This window comes from Cyanistes caeruleus, chromosome 1 (genome assembly GCF_971803275.1).
Source record: "Cyanistes caeruleus chromosome 1, bCyaCae1.hap1.1, whole genome shotgun sequence".
NCBI classification, from domain to species: domain Eukaryota; kingdom Metazoa; phylum Chordata; class Aves; order Passeriformes; family Paridae; genus Cyanistes; species Cyanistes caeruleus.
The window spans coordinates 60,263,728-60,280,799 of NC_141701.1; the positions used below are offsets into that span (position 1 = coordinate 60,263,728).

At 45.0% G+C, this 17,072-nt stretch overlaps 1 protein-coding gene across 3 annotated transcripts in view; it reads left to right on the forward strand.

The window, feature by feature from the left end:
• PARD6G (par-6 family cell polarity regulator gamma) overlaps positions 1-17,072 on the forward strand; it is a 116,619-nt gene that overhangs the window by 39,812 nt on the left and 59,735 nt on the right. The window contains exon 2 of one of the 3 annotated variants that reach the window (XM_086894944.1): positions 857-950. The exons of 1 other annotated variant lie outside the window; for it this stretch is intronic. In XM_086894944.1, coding sequence (XP_086751070.1) covers positions 918-950 — 33 coding nt within the window. In that variant the 5' untranslated portion in view covers positions 857-917. Of the gene's footprint in view, positions 1-856; positions 951-11,263; positions 11,504-17,072 lie in introns of those variants that run through there. One more of the 3 variants, XM_086894934.1, reaches the window with a different exon arrangement.

Sequence of the window (17,072 nt, forward strand, 5' to 3'; positions counted from 1 at the left end):
CCCTGCTTGCTTTTTGCATTTAGCATCTACACTCTCCTATGAAGAAAGGCTGAGAGAATTTGTTTTGTTCAGCCTGGAAAAGTGAAGGCTTAGGGGTGTCCTAATTGTGTCCTCCCAGTAACCTGAAGGCATCCCACAAGAAAGATGGAGAGGTGCTATTTACACAGCAGAAACAGAGAGTAGGTTAAGATCAGCTATTAGGAAAAAATTCTTTACTCTGAGGGTGATGAGGCACAGGAACAGGTTTCCCAGAGAAGTTGCAGATGTCCCATTCCTGGAAGTGTTCAAGACCAGGATGGATGGAGCTCTGAGCAAGCTGGTCCAGTGAAGGGTATCCCTGCCCATGGCAGGAGGTTGGAACTTGATGATCTTTAAGGTTTCTTCCAACCCAAAGCATTCTGTGATTCATTCACTTACAGATTTTGTAACCTCTCCAATTCCTCCTCTCAGTCCTCTTTTTTCCCAGACTGCAGAACTTCAGTTCATCTTTTGTATTAGAGAAGCTGTATCACACCTGTGGCCAGCTTTGTTGGCCCTTCATGCATCTTTTCAAATTCTGCTATGCCACATTTGAGAGGTGAGGATGGGACCAGACACCAGAAAATGAAGAGAGATATTCACTGTGTGTTTATGTAATGACATTGCTGAAGCTTTGCCTTTCTCCTCCTAATAAACACAAGAATCTATTTGTGTTTTCCACTAGTACTGAATCAATGTCCCAGGAAATTGTTGTTTCAGAAACCAGATACCAAAGTGTCTGCACAGAGATTACCCAAACACCTCACATAGTCCTTACTACTTCACATGCCTCAAACTGCTTTGCATTAAGTAAAAAAGTCGCTGTACTGCTTTTCAGGTGCAGGCTTGCCAGCAGGAATTCATAAGAGAGGCTACCTGCCACACACAGCCAACATGGAATGGAGTGCCAAGTGTCCAGGCCAGCTCAGCAGGCAAGAGGAGCAGCCTGCCTCAGGTTCAGGTTGCCTGGCATTTCCTGGCATGAGATCCTACCTTTGCTTCCTTAGGGCACTGCCCAAAGTGAGCAAGCTGAAATCTTCCCTGGGTGCCTACCTCAGGCTAGTTAAGTCTTGTTGGGAGTTGATTTCAGTTTGGGATTTTTGTGGTTTGGAGGGGGTTGTTGGTGATTATTTTGTATTGTTCCTCCCAGGCAAAACAGCTCTACCATTGCCAAGGAAGAGGGTAGGGAAGGTACCTCTTACCCATATTTAAAAGAAATAAATTGTGTGGTCTTTCATTTGGAAATTACTAAGCAGGATCTGAGAGAAAGATTGTATTCATGCAGATTACATTTTTACGCAGTGCTTTGTTGAGTACACTGAGCAGGAGACTGATGGCATCGCTGCTGACATGTGCCTAATTTCTTCCAAACATGTGAGGAGTCTAGTTTGAACAACTTTCAGAGATAGGAGCGGTTAAATTTCCAGAAGACCTTTCCTGGTTAGCCACTCACAGCTCCTGCAGGTCATGCTAGGCCAGGGGCACCCTAGTGAGGTAAAAGCCCCATCAGTCGTGTGAGCAGCAAGGACCCCAGACTTGGCAGGAAACAGCTCCAGGCTGCAACAGAAGAAAAAGCATCCAGCTAAGGAGAAGGAATGCAGTGAAGCAAAGGAGGCAGAGGAACTTTAAAGAAGCAATAGAGTAAGAGCAGGGGGACCAAGATTCACCTTGATGCAAAGGACTGACTTGCTCTGGAGAGGAAGGAGAATAATGAGGGCAGTTGCAATTTACAGGGTCCTGTTTTACCCCTGTTCTCCCACCTGGATCCAGACTGTTGAGCTCCCAGCCCTTACCTAGCATAGGAACCTTCATCTCCCTCCAGTATGCCACTATATTAGGCACCACAGGTACCTACAGACTGGATCTCTGCTCTGCAGACAGGCATTTTTTCTAACAAATTTCAAGTTTGAAGCATGGAGCAGGCTAAAACAAATTATCATCACTTCCCCCTGAAAAGCAACTGGGCTCCTCAACATTATGCTAACTCCTCCCAAACACCCACCCTCCAGGGACAGTTTTCTCCTTGCACTCAGGGGAATAATGTCAGATCCTAGCCAGCTGCATGGCGCCAGTGCAAAGGGAACAAAAGCCAAGGCAGTTGTGGGAAAAAGGCCATTGTTCCAAAAAATGTAAGTGATGTCACTCTGCTCCCTAACAGTGTCAGTAAAGCATACTTTCCAATAGCAAGTGCTTCTCTCTTGCAGTTGCCTGCAGTGAGGGTAGAAGGCATGGAACAGATTAATCTGCTTTGCAGAGGCTGCATGATTATCATAAAACACCATTTTTCAGCATAGACTCCCTTTCCCCCTGGACATGGAGCTGAGCATGAGTGGTGAGGGGCTGGATCCCTTGACAGGACCTCACCCAACATGAGCTTGTGTGGGCAGCAGCAGCAGCGATGGCGTGAGTGTACCTGTCCCCAGAGGGAGGAGAGCTGCTCGTGCTCCTCGTTACTGTACTCCCACTTACAAGTCATCGCCATTTGCATTGTGACATCTGCTAGAAATCTTAATCATGGGTTGTGGCCCCAGCGGAGTAGTCCTGAACAGATGCAAGAATTACATTTCTAATTAACTTAGCACCTTTTTGGCAGGGTGTCATAAACACAAGTTAATTAAGACTCGTGCTAAGCCTGTGTTGCAGAGTTACAGCTATTTCTCTTCATTCTGATTTAGAAATTAAGAAGATGAGGGACCAGCTCATACTTAGTCCTAAACCTGAAACCTCCTGCTGGCTTCTCCACTTTAGCCACTAGGTGCACTCCCACCTGACAGATCATCAACAAGTTTTGACCTGTTGTTGATAAAATTAACAGACTACATTCAGTGTCCCTGCAAAATCCTAACAAAGTTTTCTTACAGAGCTGAAAATCATGAAGAATTCCAATGCTGGTTATTCTCCCTACATCACTGCCCTGGAAGTGCCTCCCCCCTTTCAAAAACCAGGGAGCTTACCATGGATGCATACCTGAAGACATCCGTACCCATGTGAATCATTAGGCAGGCAAGGGATGACTCTTACTTGTCCATGGGTTGTACCTCTCTGTCATTCCCATGTGGCTCTCATGACATCTGCACCTACAGCTGCTGAATCCAAGGAGTGAAAGCCAGATCTCCGTACGATCCACTCATGCTGATCTGCCTGCATTGTGGTAAAACCCAGCCAGCATGAAAACCTGTGCAGTGGGATGCAGCTGTAATATCTGTGTCTTGTGAGAAACATTCTGGGAGATCAGGATGCTGGCACCCTCTGGTGATGCATCCCAGAGCTGTGTGTATAGGAGGAGTACAGGTGGCTCTGCTGCAGAACCCTGCTGGTGCACCAGACGTACTCAGGTGGACTTTGGGCAAAAAGGGTGGAATAAGGCTTGATAGGTATCCTGTCCTCCCTTTGGACCTTTACAGGAAAGGAGAAAACAACTTCAGCCCTTCGGTCTTGAAAGACATTTCCTTTCCAGCCCTCTTGCTACTATCCATGAGATGTGTACAAATATTTCCAGGCTCCTCTAGCCTGAAAACAAGGGAGGTTGGGGCAAACTGGGCTTGGTGGGCATCACTCTTTACCCACAGGCAAAGCATGTGGGTAAACGATCCCTTTCCACAGGCAAGCATTGAAATTGCAGTTCATTTTTCAGATTCTCTAAGGGAAAGCACAAGTAGAGCTGTCAAGGGAATCTCAGTCAGATGGAGCAACTGTTAAGAGGACTTTGAAGTAACTCAGAGCAGACACTTAGAAATGGAGATATGCAGAATTAAGCAACTATAAAACTCTAACTTGGGGTTTCCATAAGCTCTTCATTGCACTTGCTAAGCAAAACTTGCTGATGTTCATGGTGATGATAAAAATCCCAGGCACCAGTCCTCAGTTAGTGGAATCTCATAAATTAAATCCTCTCTCTTTTATTTCATAATCTTTTTATTGCAGAATTGTTCTAGTAAACTAGCCTAAACCTAGAGTGCTGCAATCAGGCACCCTTTATTCAAACTCTTCAAGCTGTCAAGGAAAAAAACAAAGAAGTCTATTTCAGCCCAGTTTTAATCCATCAGTTCTGAGATTAATGGGTTTTTTTATTATTTTTTTATTCATTTATTGTGGATTTGGAAGAATTGGCAAAACTGACCACAGAGAAAGCTTAATTTATGAGTAAGTGCTGTAGTGCTTTACTACTCTGCAGTGCCCTTAGCACTCAAAACAGTACTTAAGAAAATACATCTTAGCAAATGTGCAAAATATTATGAAGCCCTTTCTACTGCTGTCTCATATTTTGAAGAAAATATTATCATTGAAAACTGGGGCTCCTTTGTTGAGCTGCTTATTCTGGTGAGCTACAGGCAGAACTGTACTTAGTGGGAACACTGTTGAACAGATGGGATCCCTGTTTTGCACATGATTCTGGAATGCAATAAAATTGTTTGGTTCTGGGAAGCATTTTTTTCCTCCCATGACACTGTCAAAATGACCAAAAGGTCTCATTCTGAAATCCATACTCCCATGAGTAATTCTCATTCAAATTTCAGGAAAATGCAAGTTATGAAGGAAACAAAAATACAGGAGCATCACCTCTACTTAGAAATATTCTCATTTCCTGATCTTAAGAGGATGGAAAAGTGAACTTGCTTTGGGAGTATACAGATATAAAGAGCCTGTGTACATTGCTAGCAGCAGGAACAAGGGAAGGAAAATATGTAAATCCATCAAAACCAAAAGCCTGCGCTTACTTCAGCAATCTGGCCTGGAGAAGTGGTGTCAGAAATCTTCGGAGAGATTTCTCTTTTCAGCACCCTTGGCCAGCAATCCTGAACACTTCCCATCCCTTCTCACCTCACAAAACCATTCTCTTGGTTGGGGAAGTTAATTGGCTGAAACACAAAGGGCTAGATTCTAGACCAGTATAAATCATTGTGGCCCCCCAAAAATGCCACAGTGAGGCTCTGTTGCTTTACACCCACTGAACATCTGGCCCTCAGCCTGTGGGAAGAGAATATAATGTGCCTCATGCTTCATGCATTTCTAAACAGCTGCTCCAAAGGACTTCTTCAAACCTCACATCAGGCTGTTTGCCTTCACTGAAAGCTCTGGAAAGGATTGATTGTGCACAAATGATTTGAATTTCAGTGTCTGCAGGGCACAAAGGCATGCTGAAGGACATCTCCAGTGTAGTAAGCCTCTTCTTGGCAAATCTCTTTGCAAGTCAGGTGGGTGAAGAAGAGATTATGCCCCGTCCCAGCCAATTAGAGCTTCACAGTGCCTTCCATACAGGAGTTTGCTTCAGTAGTTCTGACAGGATAAGGTGATTTCAGCCTGGTACAGCTAAGTGTAGTAAGCATCAGATGGAGTTTGCTAGGTGAATATGTGACCTTTCCCTCTAATATTTTTTTTACTATTATTTTTAATCGGGAATGACATCTTTGAATCTATCTTAACACTGCCGCTGGTCTAGCAGATCTGCCAAAGAAATTTTGCAAAGAGCAGACTTAATAAGTCACCTGACAATTTTTAATCCTTTTTTTGCTAAGAAGCTTTCAGCTGCAGCATGTTACATTTTTTAGGAATTCAAGTCAATAAGCAAGCAGACAAGATTTGTTTGTTGTTTGACTTGCGTGGCTAGGACATATTATTTTATTATATCCTTTATTAGCAGGTGAGACCACAAACCACCACGTGTGAGAAGGCTTGACTTACCAGCTAGACATAGTGCCTTACAAATTACCTAAAGCTGCAATTCAGGAATATTGGGGTTGTTTATTAAAGGTGACATTTAGTCACTTCCTAAGTGGAAATTGTCAATAAATTGTGTTCTCACGAAGATTCTGGTTGCTCCTTGCAGTTAATCACATTCCATGCAAAGCTAAAAACCTCTCTGTGCTTTTGGTGAGGGAATGAGCCAGTCTGGGCAAAATTCATACTCTCTTACCCTGTTACCAGACCCTACACTTCAGCTGCTAGGAAACAAAGATGGTAGATGGCATTCAGATGTGTTAAATTGCTACCCAAAGAGATTAAAGCCAGTTTGTGATTTAAAAGAATTGCAGAAAGGTTCCACAGGCAGGATTCTCTGTTCACTGAGCAAGTTAGATAAGCACTTCAAAGGAAGGAGTGATTATATCTTCATGACAGCAGTTTTCTCCAAAAGACATTAACTTTGAAAATTAACAACACCAATTTTCTTTCCAGATCTAATCAGCTTAACTCCATTAGAAAATTTGGTAGCTACTGCAGAAAAACTACTCCAGTGTCATATTGTGTTTCAATATTCAGTTTCACACAGAAAAAGTGTTTGTCATCTGCAAAAATTTTTTTTGATAGCATTGGACTAATTAGAAGCTGTATGCTGCATTTGCCAGCTTCCAATTATGTCTCAGTTTCCTGGAGAAGTAGGACCAGAAACAGAGGTAGAAGAAGAGAACCAGGCAGACTTGCACACCCTAGGCCTGTGATCAGCAGTACTTTAAATCAATGATGTTTTGAAAGTACTTGCAGTAATCATTCTAACACTGTAAGCAGCTGCTATCTGCAGAGCAGCACATTGTAAGAGAAGTTTTTAACCTGTGTGGAAGTAGAAAGACCTACTTCTGGACACTGTGAAGGGATGATATCTGTTGCTCTGCTGCAATGAATGACATCTGGGAAATGTAATTGCTTTACTTGTTTTTCTCCTTGGTAAAGAGCAGTAAACCAAGAATCAAAGCAATTGAAAGGGAGGTAAAGATCATTAAATTCTGCAGATTTATGTACAGAACAAATAAAGTTTGAATATTTTTGTATTTCATGGGAAATGTTGAATCCTGGTGAGTCATGTAGTTGGAGCATACTTTGGATGCAGAATAAGGAGCATGATCCTCTCTCTTCCCGCCTTCCGATCCTAAACTCATCTTTAGCAAAAAAACTCATCTTTCTCATCCCTGTAAAGCACTGCTGCTTTTAATCCCAGTTGAGGTGTAATTTGGAAAAAGGACAAATGATCTCATAACCCACCTTACTCCCTCTCTTACGATGTTCAGTTTAGCTGCTGGGGTTGTGGTATCCCAGCAGCTTTGGTTCCTGAATTCTTTTCACACTGATACATGTCAAGCATAACTGGCTATATTATGTTCACTGGTAAAGCCAAATGGGAAAAATTTCAGCTGACACAAGAGCATGTTGGTTTATCTGCTGAAGCCAGAGTACCTGTGTGTAGACAGCTTGGGGACCTCCATCCACTCCCCCAGAACATCTCTCTGGATAAATACTGGGAGCTGCAACAGCAAGTGCTCATCCTCATGCTTGCTTTTGAGCTCTGCATGCAGCTCAGCAGGTGCCATTCTCTCAACTACTGCTCTGGTCTCCCCTCTTCAAGTGTTTTGTAGTAAAGTCATACAAGAGTTTTCCTCAAATTCTTCATCATCCTTGAGAGAAAAGAAGCATCAAGTTCCCCATGCCTTGAGAAAAAGCCTCCACTCTCTCTGCTCTTTCTGCTCTTAAATGCACACACATCTCTTGTAGGCCTGAAGGCAAAAGCTCTTAAAAGGAAAGAAAAAGAAGATATTTCACTGCCACAAGGGATGAAACAATGGAAAACCATTGGAGCAGCCAGTCTCTGGTCCTGGAGCATCCATTACTGCTGTGGCTGGTGGCATTATTCTTCTTGTTCCCTTCTAGGTAGGTCCAGCACTAGGGCAATGGATGTTCCCTGGCATTGTACTCTGAGTTTGATGAAGTGGAAACTATCTTCACTGTGGCAGGAACATTGCTTGCTACAAGCAAAACAATAATTGTCATCCTCCCTCTTCCCCTCTTCGTGCTATGCCTTATTTTGGTATACATTTAAAGAAACCAAAACCAGTCTGTCATTTCAGTAGTTTCCCCAAGCACTTTCCATGTGCTATTTGTAACTCTTGCAAGTTCAATGCAGGGTGTAGAGTTAGAAAAATAATTCCTTGGATGTGAGTCTGGGGTATTTTTTACCTCTCAGAGCATGTAGATGACTTATTAATACTGATGAGGTGTGCAGCAAGTAGAGGGAAGCCCCTTGGAAGCTGAAAACCAGCATTACAGGAATGTGAGTCTGGCATGTGTTGCAGCACTTTTTGTTGATCTGGTAAATAAAAAGCAGTGAAAACAGGAAAATCTGAATATTTTTTAAATGGTCTGTTAGGATCCCTACACTGTGGTTTCCCTATCCAGTTTAGGGCAAGAAACAAGTGTATTTGGTGAAGTGCTGCATGAAGGAAGGAGCTTGCTGACAGCAAATGTGCCCCCCACTCCCCCTCCCCCCCCACCCCAAACTTCCAAATGTATCTTGGGAGCAAGGCTGCAAGAAAGGGCTGAGAGATGGGCACACGAGAAGAAATGGTGATTTAAAAGCTCTGCAGGTCAGAAGCAGGGTAAAGTAACCACAGATTACTAAAACAGATGAAGATTTATAGAAATTGTCAAAGGAATGCTGTGCCCTTGGCAAGCGATGAGAAAAAAAAAAAAAATCTTGAAAGGTGGCTGAGCAAAAGCAGTTAAATTAAAACCATCTTTGTGACCGAGTCTGAGGAAGAAAACAGCTGGCAGGGGCTGCAGCGCCTCGCACAACCCAGGCTGGGGCAGCCTGGGAGCACCCCCAGTGCTTTGGTTCCTGCTGGTGCATGGAGCCAAAGTCACTGCTCCGTACAGCACAGCACGGGCAAGGAAAGGGGAGGCAAAGGAAAAAGGAATTTTCTCAAGCTGCCCCAGTCATGCCTCAGCTCTGCTCTGGAGGAAAGGGACTAAAGCTGCAACTAATTTGGAAATAACAAAAAGAAAAGTCTATCTTAGAGAATTTTCAAGAATAGACTGAACTGGATTTCAGGGCAGCTTGAATGAGAAGCATTCACTTTTAATAAATTATTAAATGCTATTAAGAAACAATATTGATAAATCATACATAATTTATAAATACTTATGTAATATTCTATTTTTCTGCTAACGAAAGAATAGAGCCAGTTTCTCATACCATGACCCCCTATTTAAGCTTAATTAATAAGCTATCCAGAAACTGATCATTTCTCAGATCAGAGTGGGTTAAAGGTGTATATACACTGACCTACAAAAGGATGGATATTTAACTCAAATAGAGAAAAAACAGCAGAAATCAGATTTTGTTGATGTAATTTGAAAGGAACCTTTGCTAGCAGTAGCCTCTTTGGAGGTATAAAAAGCATATTTCCTCATATTAGTGTATTTACCTTGTTTCTGTAAGTGTTTAATGCGAGGTTGAAAAATTGGGAAGGAATGGAACAGCCAAAAAGCAGCTTTTCTTACAGGTGAATCAAAAAAAGAGAATTTACTCCTAAATTCTTGTAGGATAGAAGAAGTAGAAAAAATATTAGCTCCACTCTTCAAATAAAGTAATATTTGTCCTCAATATACCTGTTAGCTTCAAAGACAGGGTAGATGAGAAAAAGAGGATTGTCTATTCATGTGGTGATGGAAACATGAACAGGATCTGCAATGGCTGGGGAAGGGAGAGTGGAAATCCCTTTAGCACTGCTGGTAAATAAACCCCAGTTTTATGCTTTCAAACATATATCTTCATTCTTTATTAATTCAGTAGAGTTTACCAGCTTTTATCTCAACAAAAATATATATATAATTTTTAAATTCATTTTCACAGAATTCTCATTGTGGTTACACACAACTTGGTAGGCATTATTAGTTTGAAGAGTCTTTATTAATATAAAAGAGATGGTAATGAAACATTTGCACTACCTGAAGTAGGCATAAAATAAAAGACAATCAAGTTTAATCTGTACTTCTCAAATGGGCATCACAAATACAACTAGTACCAATTTTAAAGACTAAAATTAAGACTAAAATTGCTGGCTCATTTCTTCTTATTGAGAACTTTGTTTCTTCAAAAAAACCCCAGAACCAAAAACAGACCAAAGAAATTGAAACAAAAAATTTCAAAAAACTGAAAACCAGTCTTTCAGTTACTGATTAACTTCATGCCAGTGAACAGGCCTTATTGCTCCAGATGTTGAAACACTAAACCATACAGGTCCAGCTACTAGATTTCAAGATCCATCTTTACATTGAAACATCCCAAAAGGGCTGTTCAGCCTCTGAGCACCCCAGGGATGCTGTGCTTTCCTGCTGTGATGGCCAAGGCCAAGCTGAGGATGTTTCTCCACAGCCTAGCCTTGGACATCACAGCAGGAAAGCAAAGCTGCTGCATTGCTCATGCTAAGATGAAAAGGGGAAAAGATCGAGTTCATACAAACATTTCCTTTCTCAGCTCTCTAGACTTTATTTTTCCAGTTTAACTTGCAGCAAGCCTTCCAAACACAGTGCAAGGCCAGAACATGTGGCGAATGTTCATTTCAGGTCCATTCTCCAGTAAGATGGAGCTGTTTGTCTTTCTTTGGCACATGTGCTTTGATCCTCCTACTTGGAGTCACGTGAAAAGTCAACTCAGCTCTTGTTTTTTGCCCCGAAATTCGTGGACATTCCCATCACTGCCATTGACACCTGCCCAGAAAGCCTGGAGGAGAAGATGGGTGGCTTGTAAAGTCTGTTAGGACTTTGTGCTCCTCGCTTAGACACGCAGACGATCCTAGGAGATGTCGAGCAGCAGAAAACTGGTTGCACAGGTCCGTGCCGTGTCCTGAGCTTCTGTACATCACGATTTGATGTTTTGGGCAGGATTGTGTAGGAAAAAAATACCACTTTCAAAGGCTCTCAGTGACTAAAAGATGCTGACTGAAGGAAGGTCTGTTAAAATTAAAAAGATCCTTGGCAGAAGACGTAAAGAAGTTATTTCGAGTTATATTCGAGATTCTCAAATTAATAACCTACCTAATTACTAAGAGGTGCTAGCAGAGGGAGGCAGTCCACCGATTTATTTCAGGGAGGGCGTGGTGGAAACTCTCCTCCCAGACCTGGTGATCTGTGGTCTCAAATTAATGACTCGCAGCACTTTTCAGATCCCAACCCTCTTTCAAGAACAATCAGCGCTGTCTGGAAAAGTTTGTGCGGGCACCTCCGAGCGCTGGGGGGCACCCGGGGGAGCCACCGTCCGGCGGTGCCGCGGGTGCGCTCTGCGCTTCGTGCGCCGCTGCGGCACCGGGGCCCGCCGGCCGCTCCAGACGCCGCTTCCCGCACCAATTCCCGCTGCTCCGCAGCTCCGCCGGCAGCGCCCGAGCCCCGCGGCCGCCGAGGGGCGTGTCCGGGGCGTGCCCGAGGCGTGTCCGGGGCGTGTTCGGGGCGTGTTCGGGGCGTGTCCCGCCGGCCCAAGGCGCCCGCCCGCCGCCGGCCCAGCCGGAGCGCGAGCCCCGCGCGGATCCCTGCGGCCGCCGCCGCTGCCGTTGGCGCGCGCGCGCGCGCCGGGAACAAAGTGGCCGCGGGAGCGGAGCGCGGCGCGAGCGGGGCCGGCGGCGCGGGAAGGGGAGGCAGCGGGGCCGGGAAGATGAACCGGAGTTTCAACAAATCTCAGACTCTGCGGTATCTGGAGTGCAGCGCGGTGGAAGTGAAGAGTAAGGTGAGCAGACCGCGGCGCGGCCTCGGCCGGGAGCGCCCCTGCCCGGTGGTGCTCTCGAAAATGAATGGGGAGCCCCCCCAACTTCCCCCGTGTCTCCCCTCCCCGGCCGGTGCGGCCGGAGCCGTGTCCCAGGCTCAGCCCGCAGAGCGGTGACGGGCTGGCGGAGAGGCGGGATCAGCGCTCCGGGCGCAGCTCCCGGCGAGCCGCCCCTGCCCGGCCGGAGGCGGCGGCGCGACCCTTCCGCGCCCGCCCCCGGCGCGGCGCCCGCCGCTCCTGCTCCATCTTTTGTTTCGCCGCGGGGACTCCGGCCGTAACTTCGTGGGGCGGCTCGGGAAGCGCCGCTGGCCTCGCCTGGCGGGCGGGCCGGGGCTCGGCCCGGGGGCACCGGGAGGCGCGGCGGCGGCGCCGCTCTCGCCCTACCCCGGGACGTTCCAGCCCCCCGGAGCCCCGACCGGCTCCCGGTGGGCGGGATGGGTGCCTCGGCGCTTTCTGAGGAGCGGGAGGGAGAAGGGCCGGGTCCCCCCGCCGGTGCTGGCGGCGCCGCGGTCCTGCCGTAGGTCCGAGCCGCAGGAGCCTGAGGGAGACCTGCGGAAAGCTTCCCCCTCCTGCGGCGGCTGTGCCGGGATGCCGGCACCGGCATCAGCCTGTGCACGCTGCTGGTGCTGGGGAAGGAGCCCAGATCGGCAGGGCTGCCGGAGCTGGCCCAAAGGACGGTGTCGGGTGGCTGTGCCTGATGTTGGTCTCGCTGAGCTCTCGTCGAAAGACTTGGGTCGCTCTCGGTTGAACCAGCACATCAAAATCTTGCCTGTGCCTCTGAGGGATAAAATAAGTAGCATTTAAGCAAAACTGAGAAATCTCCCCGAAAGCCCGTGTTTTATACACATAAAACAGGCAAGGTGTAGGTAATGTGGAAGTTGGAAAGAGTACGGATAGCGTTAACCTTTGCTGGAGTCTCTGATCACCTGCTGAGATGGTGTTGAAGGTAGTGTCTTTGGGGCTTTCTGCTTGGTGCTGCTCATTTTTGTCCATTTTTGCCGTTAAAATTTGTATTCAGATCAAATGGCCTCGAGCAACACATAGAGCAGAGGTGGCTTCAGTGGGAGAAGTACCTTGTGTCCAAGGGAGCTTCTAATAATTTCTAAACACGGCACCTGAAATGTGGGTTCAGCCCCTTATTTCCTAACTTCCTTTTGCCACTCGAAAGGGCTCAACTGGCGTAGAAAATTTTCTTTCTGCTTCCATAGCTGGGAAGTTTTGATTTGGCTTGTACTGGTTCTAAGATGTAACCCACCCACAACATTCCCTGTGGCTCCCAAATGCTCCAGACCCCATCTTCTGAATTAGACCTCTTACATTCTATGAGTGTTAAACTGAAACCTTTACTAACTACATAGAGAATTTTTAAGTTCATCTCCTCTCTTCTGCTTCAGTATTACCATAGCTTGAGTTTGTTCTACTAGCAATTAGAAAGCAGCCTTATAGTAAAGAGCTCGTAGCTTCTCTTACAGCTGCAGGAATTCTATAAGTGAATGCCACCTGGCTATATAGACACAGAGTGATGTGTAGGGAGATTGTAAGCCTAGGAATGATTGTGGATTTTTGGAGGGAAGGAAAATAAACTTGTACGGATGGGATGGGTTTACTGAAGGCCCTCTGTAGCTCAGGGTTGTCACTGCTGATGGCCCCGAACTTAGTATGGAAACTCTACTGCACTGGAAGAAAACTTAAAGTAGAGGCTAAATTCAAAATACCCCGTCTAGGGCCTACAGCAATGATCTGTGAACCTGCATTGTGTGTCAGTGGAAGCTGTGCTGTTGAATTTCCTGCTGCTGGTGAGTTTTACTGTTAGCATGACTTGGGCACAATAACAGCTAGGCTGTTGATTTAGCAGGCTATTGGTGCTGACATTGCAAGATAGTTTTATTCTGCCTGTGAAGCTCATAGGTTCCCTCTGACAGTGATCCAAAGGAGGTCCAGTGAAAAGCTCTGGCCAACGGTACCTGGCAAGGTGCTGAATAAAAACCTTATACCTCTTAAAAACACAGTGCTCCTGTAGGATGGGTTGTGATGCTGGCAGCCTTGTCCTTGCAGATCACTGTGTTGTTGTGCTGTGGTCATCTAGAAATACAATGTTGAGATTTTTTTGTTTGCCTGGACTGTCTGAGGCTGGGAAAACAAAAAGGTTCAGTAATGCTACTTTTGGTAGCCCTGTGTAGTTCAACCTTTTAAACACTTAGTTGCCTGTGTTTTGTAAGTATGAGGCCTGTCTGGGCTTGCCTGGGAACTTGAAAGTTGAGTCTGAGAACTCATGATTTTGCAGCTATCGCCTGAGAGCGCAGGCTGCCAGGTGAGTGGAGGTGGGTGCAGCTCAGCTTCTGCGCTGGGGCATGCTGCTGGCTGGGGATCAAGGGATTCTTGGTGGCTTTTCAAAGGCTGGGGAAGTGGCAGTCCGTGGGCAGGTGGAATCCCTTTTAGCAGAGGAGCTGAGTGTGAGAGAGTGCTGCTTTTACACAATGGTGTGAAATAGATTTTCTCCTCTGAAGATTGAGTTTGAGCAGAAGGAGCTCTGGGAAAAATGGTTTTGAGGAGTTGGATGGGAGATAACTCCAGCATCTGCAAACTTTGATGTCCCTGCCTCTGTTATGATTACCAGGTGGTTGCTACTTAAGAATAAAACAACATCCTGCTGGTATCTTGTATTAGTCACAATTCAGAAACAGCTCCTGTGAAACTTGCTTTTTCTGGATTTTCTGAATTTCTTCCCTTTTCTCCAAAAAACAAGTTCTTGAATGTCAGTTTGTGCCCTTGATTATTGGAACGGGAGAGTTTGTCAGCACTGAGTTCCATACTGGATAAGACACATCTCTGGAAATCCCCAAGTATCCTGAAGTTATAAGGTTCTCGATGCATGCCAGAGGGTTGTTAAAAGCAGAGTGTGTGTGTGTATGTATCTGTGTGTTGGAAGGGGGTGGTGGGGGGAAAGGAGGAGGGAGCATCTTGATGGCTGAACTCATTCCCATTTTTGACATCCCTCTTGTGCCAGAGGGCCAAAACCTGCAGGCGGCATTCCTCTTTTTTTGTCCAGCGGACCTGTGAGGTTTGTGGATGATCGGATTTCAGCGGGTCTGAACCAGCGTGTACCTCTGCTGAACGTAGCCTGAACCATCACCCCTGCTGGGAACGTGGCCCAAAGTATGCTTCAGCTCATGATTCTTGTGTCCGTGGATTTTTCATGTGTGTGACTACATGGTGGTGACACGGGCAGTGATGTATTCTCTGGGTATGTCATTGCAGAAGAATGGGCTTTGTGGCACTGTGTTGTACCTTTTGGTGTATGTCAGGTCACTTTTCCTCTGGGTGACTGTAAGGGGCTACAAAAGCTTCATGGATCTCTGTGCTGCGGCAAATACTGAAGGGAAAAACCCTCTGCTGTCTGTGCACACCTCTGTTTTCAGACATGGCAGTGGTGGAAATTGCTGCAGTCTTCTGCTTTAAGAAGTCCCCTTCTATCTGGCTTTCTGCTTTCTCCCTTGCTCTGCCTCATCCTCAAAGAGCTGGCCTTAAAATCAAAACTCTTAAAAGCTTATTGCTGGATAGAAGAGAAGAAGGGTAAAGAGAAACCTGCTTAGAAGTTGGCACATGTCATAAGAAAATATTAATTGAATTGTAATTACACCTTAGCCCTTCTCTCCTGTCTTTCACGACAAAATAAATTAGAAGCTCAGCTCTTATCTAGGTGTTGTCTCTGTAGCTCAGAATTAATGCTTCAGCCCTTTTAGAAAGGATCTGAAAACACATTATCTTGCTGGCTTAGAAGAACTGTGTATTCTCATGTGTCTACCACTCACTGGCTCCTTTCCTCTGTTGGGTGACAAGTGAAGTATCTGTCCCCCTCAAGAAACTGCCTCTAATCTCTGAAAAAGATTTCCAGATGACCCTTTCTCTCCCCTTTTTTCCCCTTTTACCATGAGCTCCAGTGCCTGCAATGTGTGGGGCTTTTTGTGTTTGTTTTGTTTGGGATCTTGTGACCACAGGCAGAGTTCTTAACGTATTTTTCATTTTCTGTCTGTAGCTTACAGAGAGGTTACAGGCTTCTTTCCTGTGAACATAAGCCTACAGAAGAACAAATGCTTTTAAAATCAGAATTTCTATATTAGTGGTGGAACTTGTCTTGAATTATAACTCCATGTAGCCAGTCTTCTTTTGTCTTGCTCTGAGTGAAAGGAGGTTTTATTTTTTGTTCCCTTGAATATTATACACAGTTTTTCAAACAGGAGGGTAACTGTCATTTATGTCAAATGTGCATTTCTTTTCCAATCTCTTAGATATTTTGGAATAGTGGAAGTATAAGATTGCCTCGGGCCTTTAAATGACAGCACTCTGAATTATTTGTGAAAGTGTGTGTTGTTTTGGTTTTTTTTTTCACTTTGAAACTGACAGGTCCATGTTTCTGGCTTAAAAGCAGTAGAGTACTGTTTTTCTGTTACTACTGTATGAATTCCTGTGAACTCTATGTACTAGTAAGAATTAATTTTCATTGTTTAAAAGATGCCTAAATGTACTCATCGTTCCCTGATAAAAGCTTTGCAAAAAAACCCTTTGTTGTTGATGAAGCCTCTCGGACAATAGAACTTTTGATAGTGGCTGAGGATTGTAAAAACATAGCTACCTGACTCACATGCTGACTGTCACATTTCTGCCTTATTAATAGTGTCATGTTTTCTTGCATTGCAAACTGATTTACAAATTAACAATAATGTGACTAACATCCTACTACTATAAACAAACCCATTGAGATAAATAGAACCAGTTAATTATAACCATATTTTTTTTTATACTCTCTTCTCCTATCCTGTTTCGACTCTCATTAAATATTGGTGTTTAGACAGGTGCCGCAAATGGATTATTAATAAATTTTCAGTCATTTTCTGATATGCCTTGAGTAGGCAGGATACTAATACACTGTTCAAAGACAAAAAGCATGTTTGGGATCAGCTGTGCTCTGTGCTCTTAGCAGGTCACTAGCAGCTGAGGCTGGTCTGAGGCGCAGTCAGTGCTTTAGCAAGCCTGCCCAGCTGCCAGGTAGATGCAGTAATCAAACAGCTTCTGGGTGCTTTGTCCTGCTCACGTGTTGTCCCCCTTTCTTAGAAGAAGTGTGCCTGTGCTGTTACATAAAGATGGATGGTTTAAACCTTTTGCATCTTCCCCCCCCCCCCCCAAAGTTGGTGGCATTCCATGTCCACATGGCTGTTGAGCTATGGCAGTATAGGTATACACATTGTGTATTTGAAACCTTTAAAGTGTAACATTAAGCACTGTTAAAAGTGCAGCAATAGCACTAAGAGCAAGCTGACTTTTAACAGCCCTCTCTAAAGAGGTTTTAAAGGTCTGGTTCTGCACTGTCTGGTTTTAACTGAGAGAGGCCTACAAATTGTGTTTTCCAGCCTTTTGTACTTTGATTTCACTCTAACCCTGAAGCTGTACAGGCCTTCTGAAGTTTTAAGGAAAGTTTTCCATGTGTAGCATACTTCAAAATAGATCAAAAAGCAGCACTCTTTTTAAACACTAC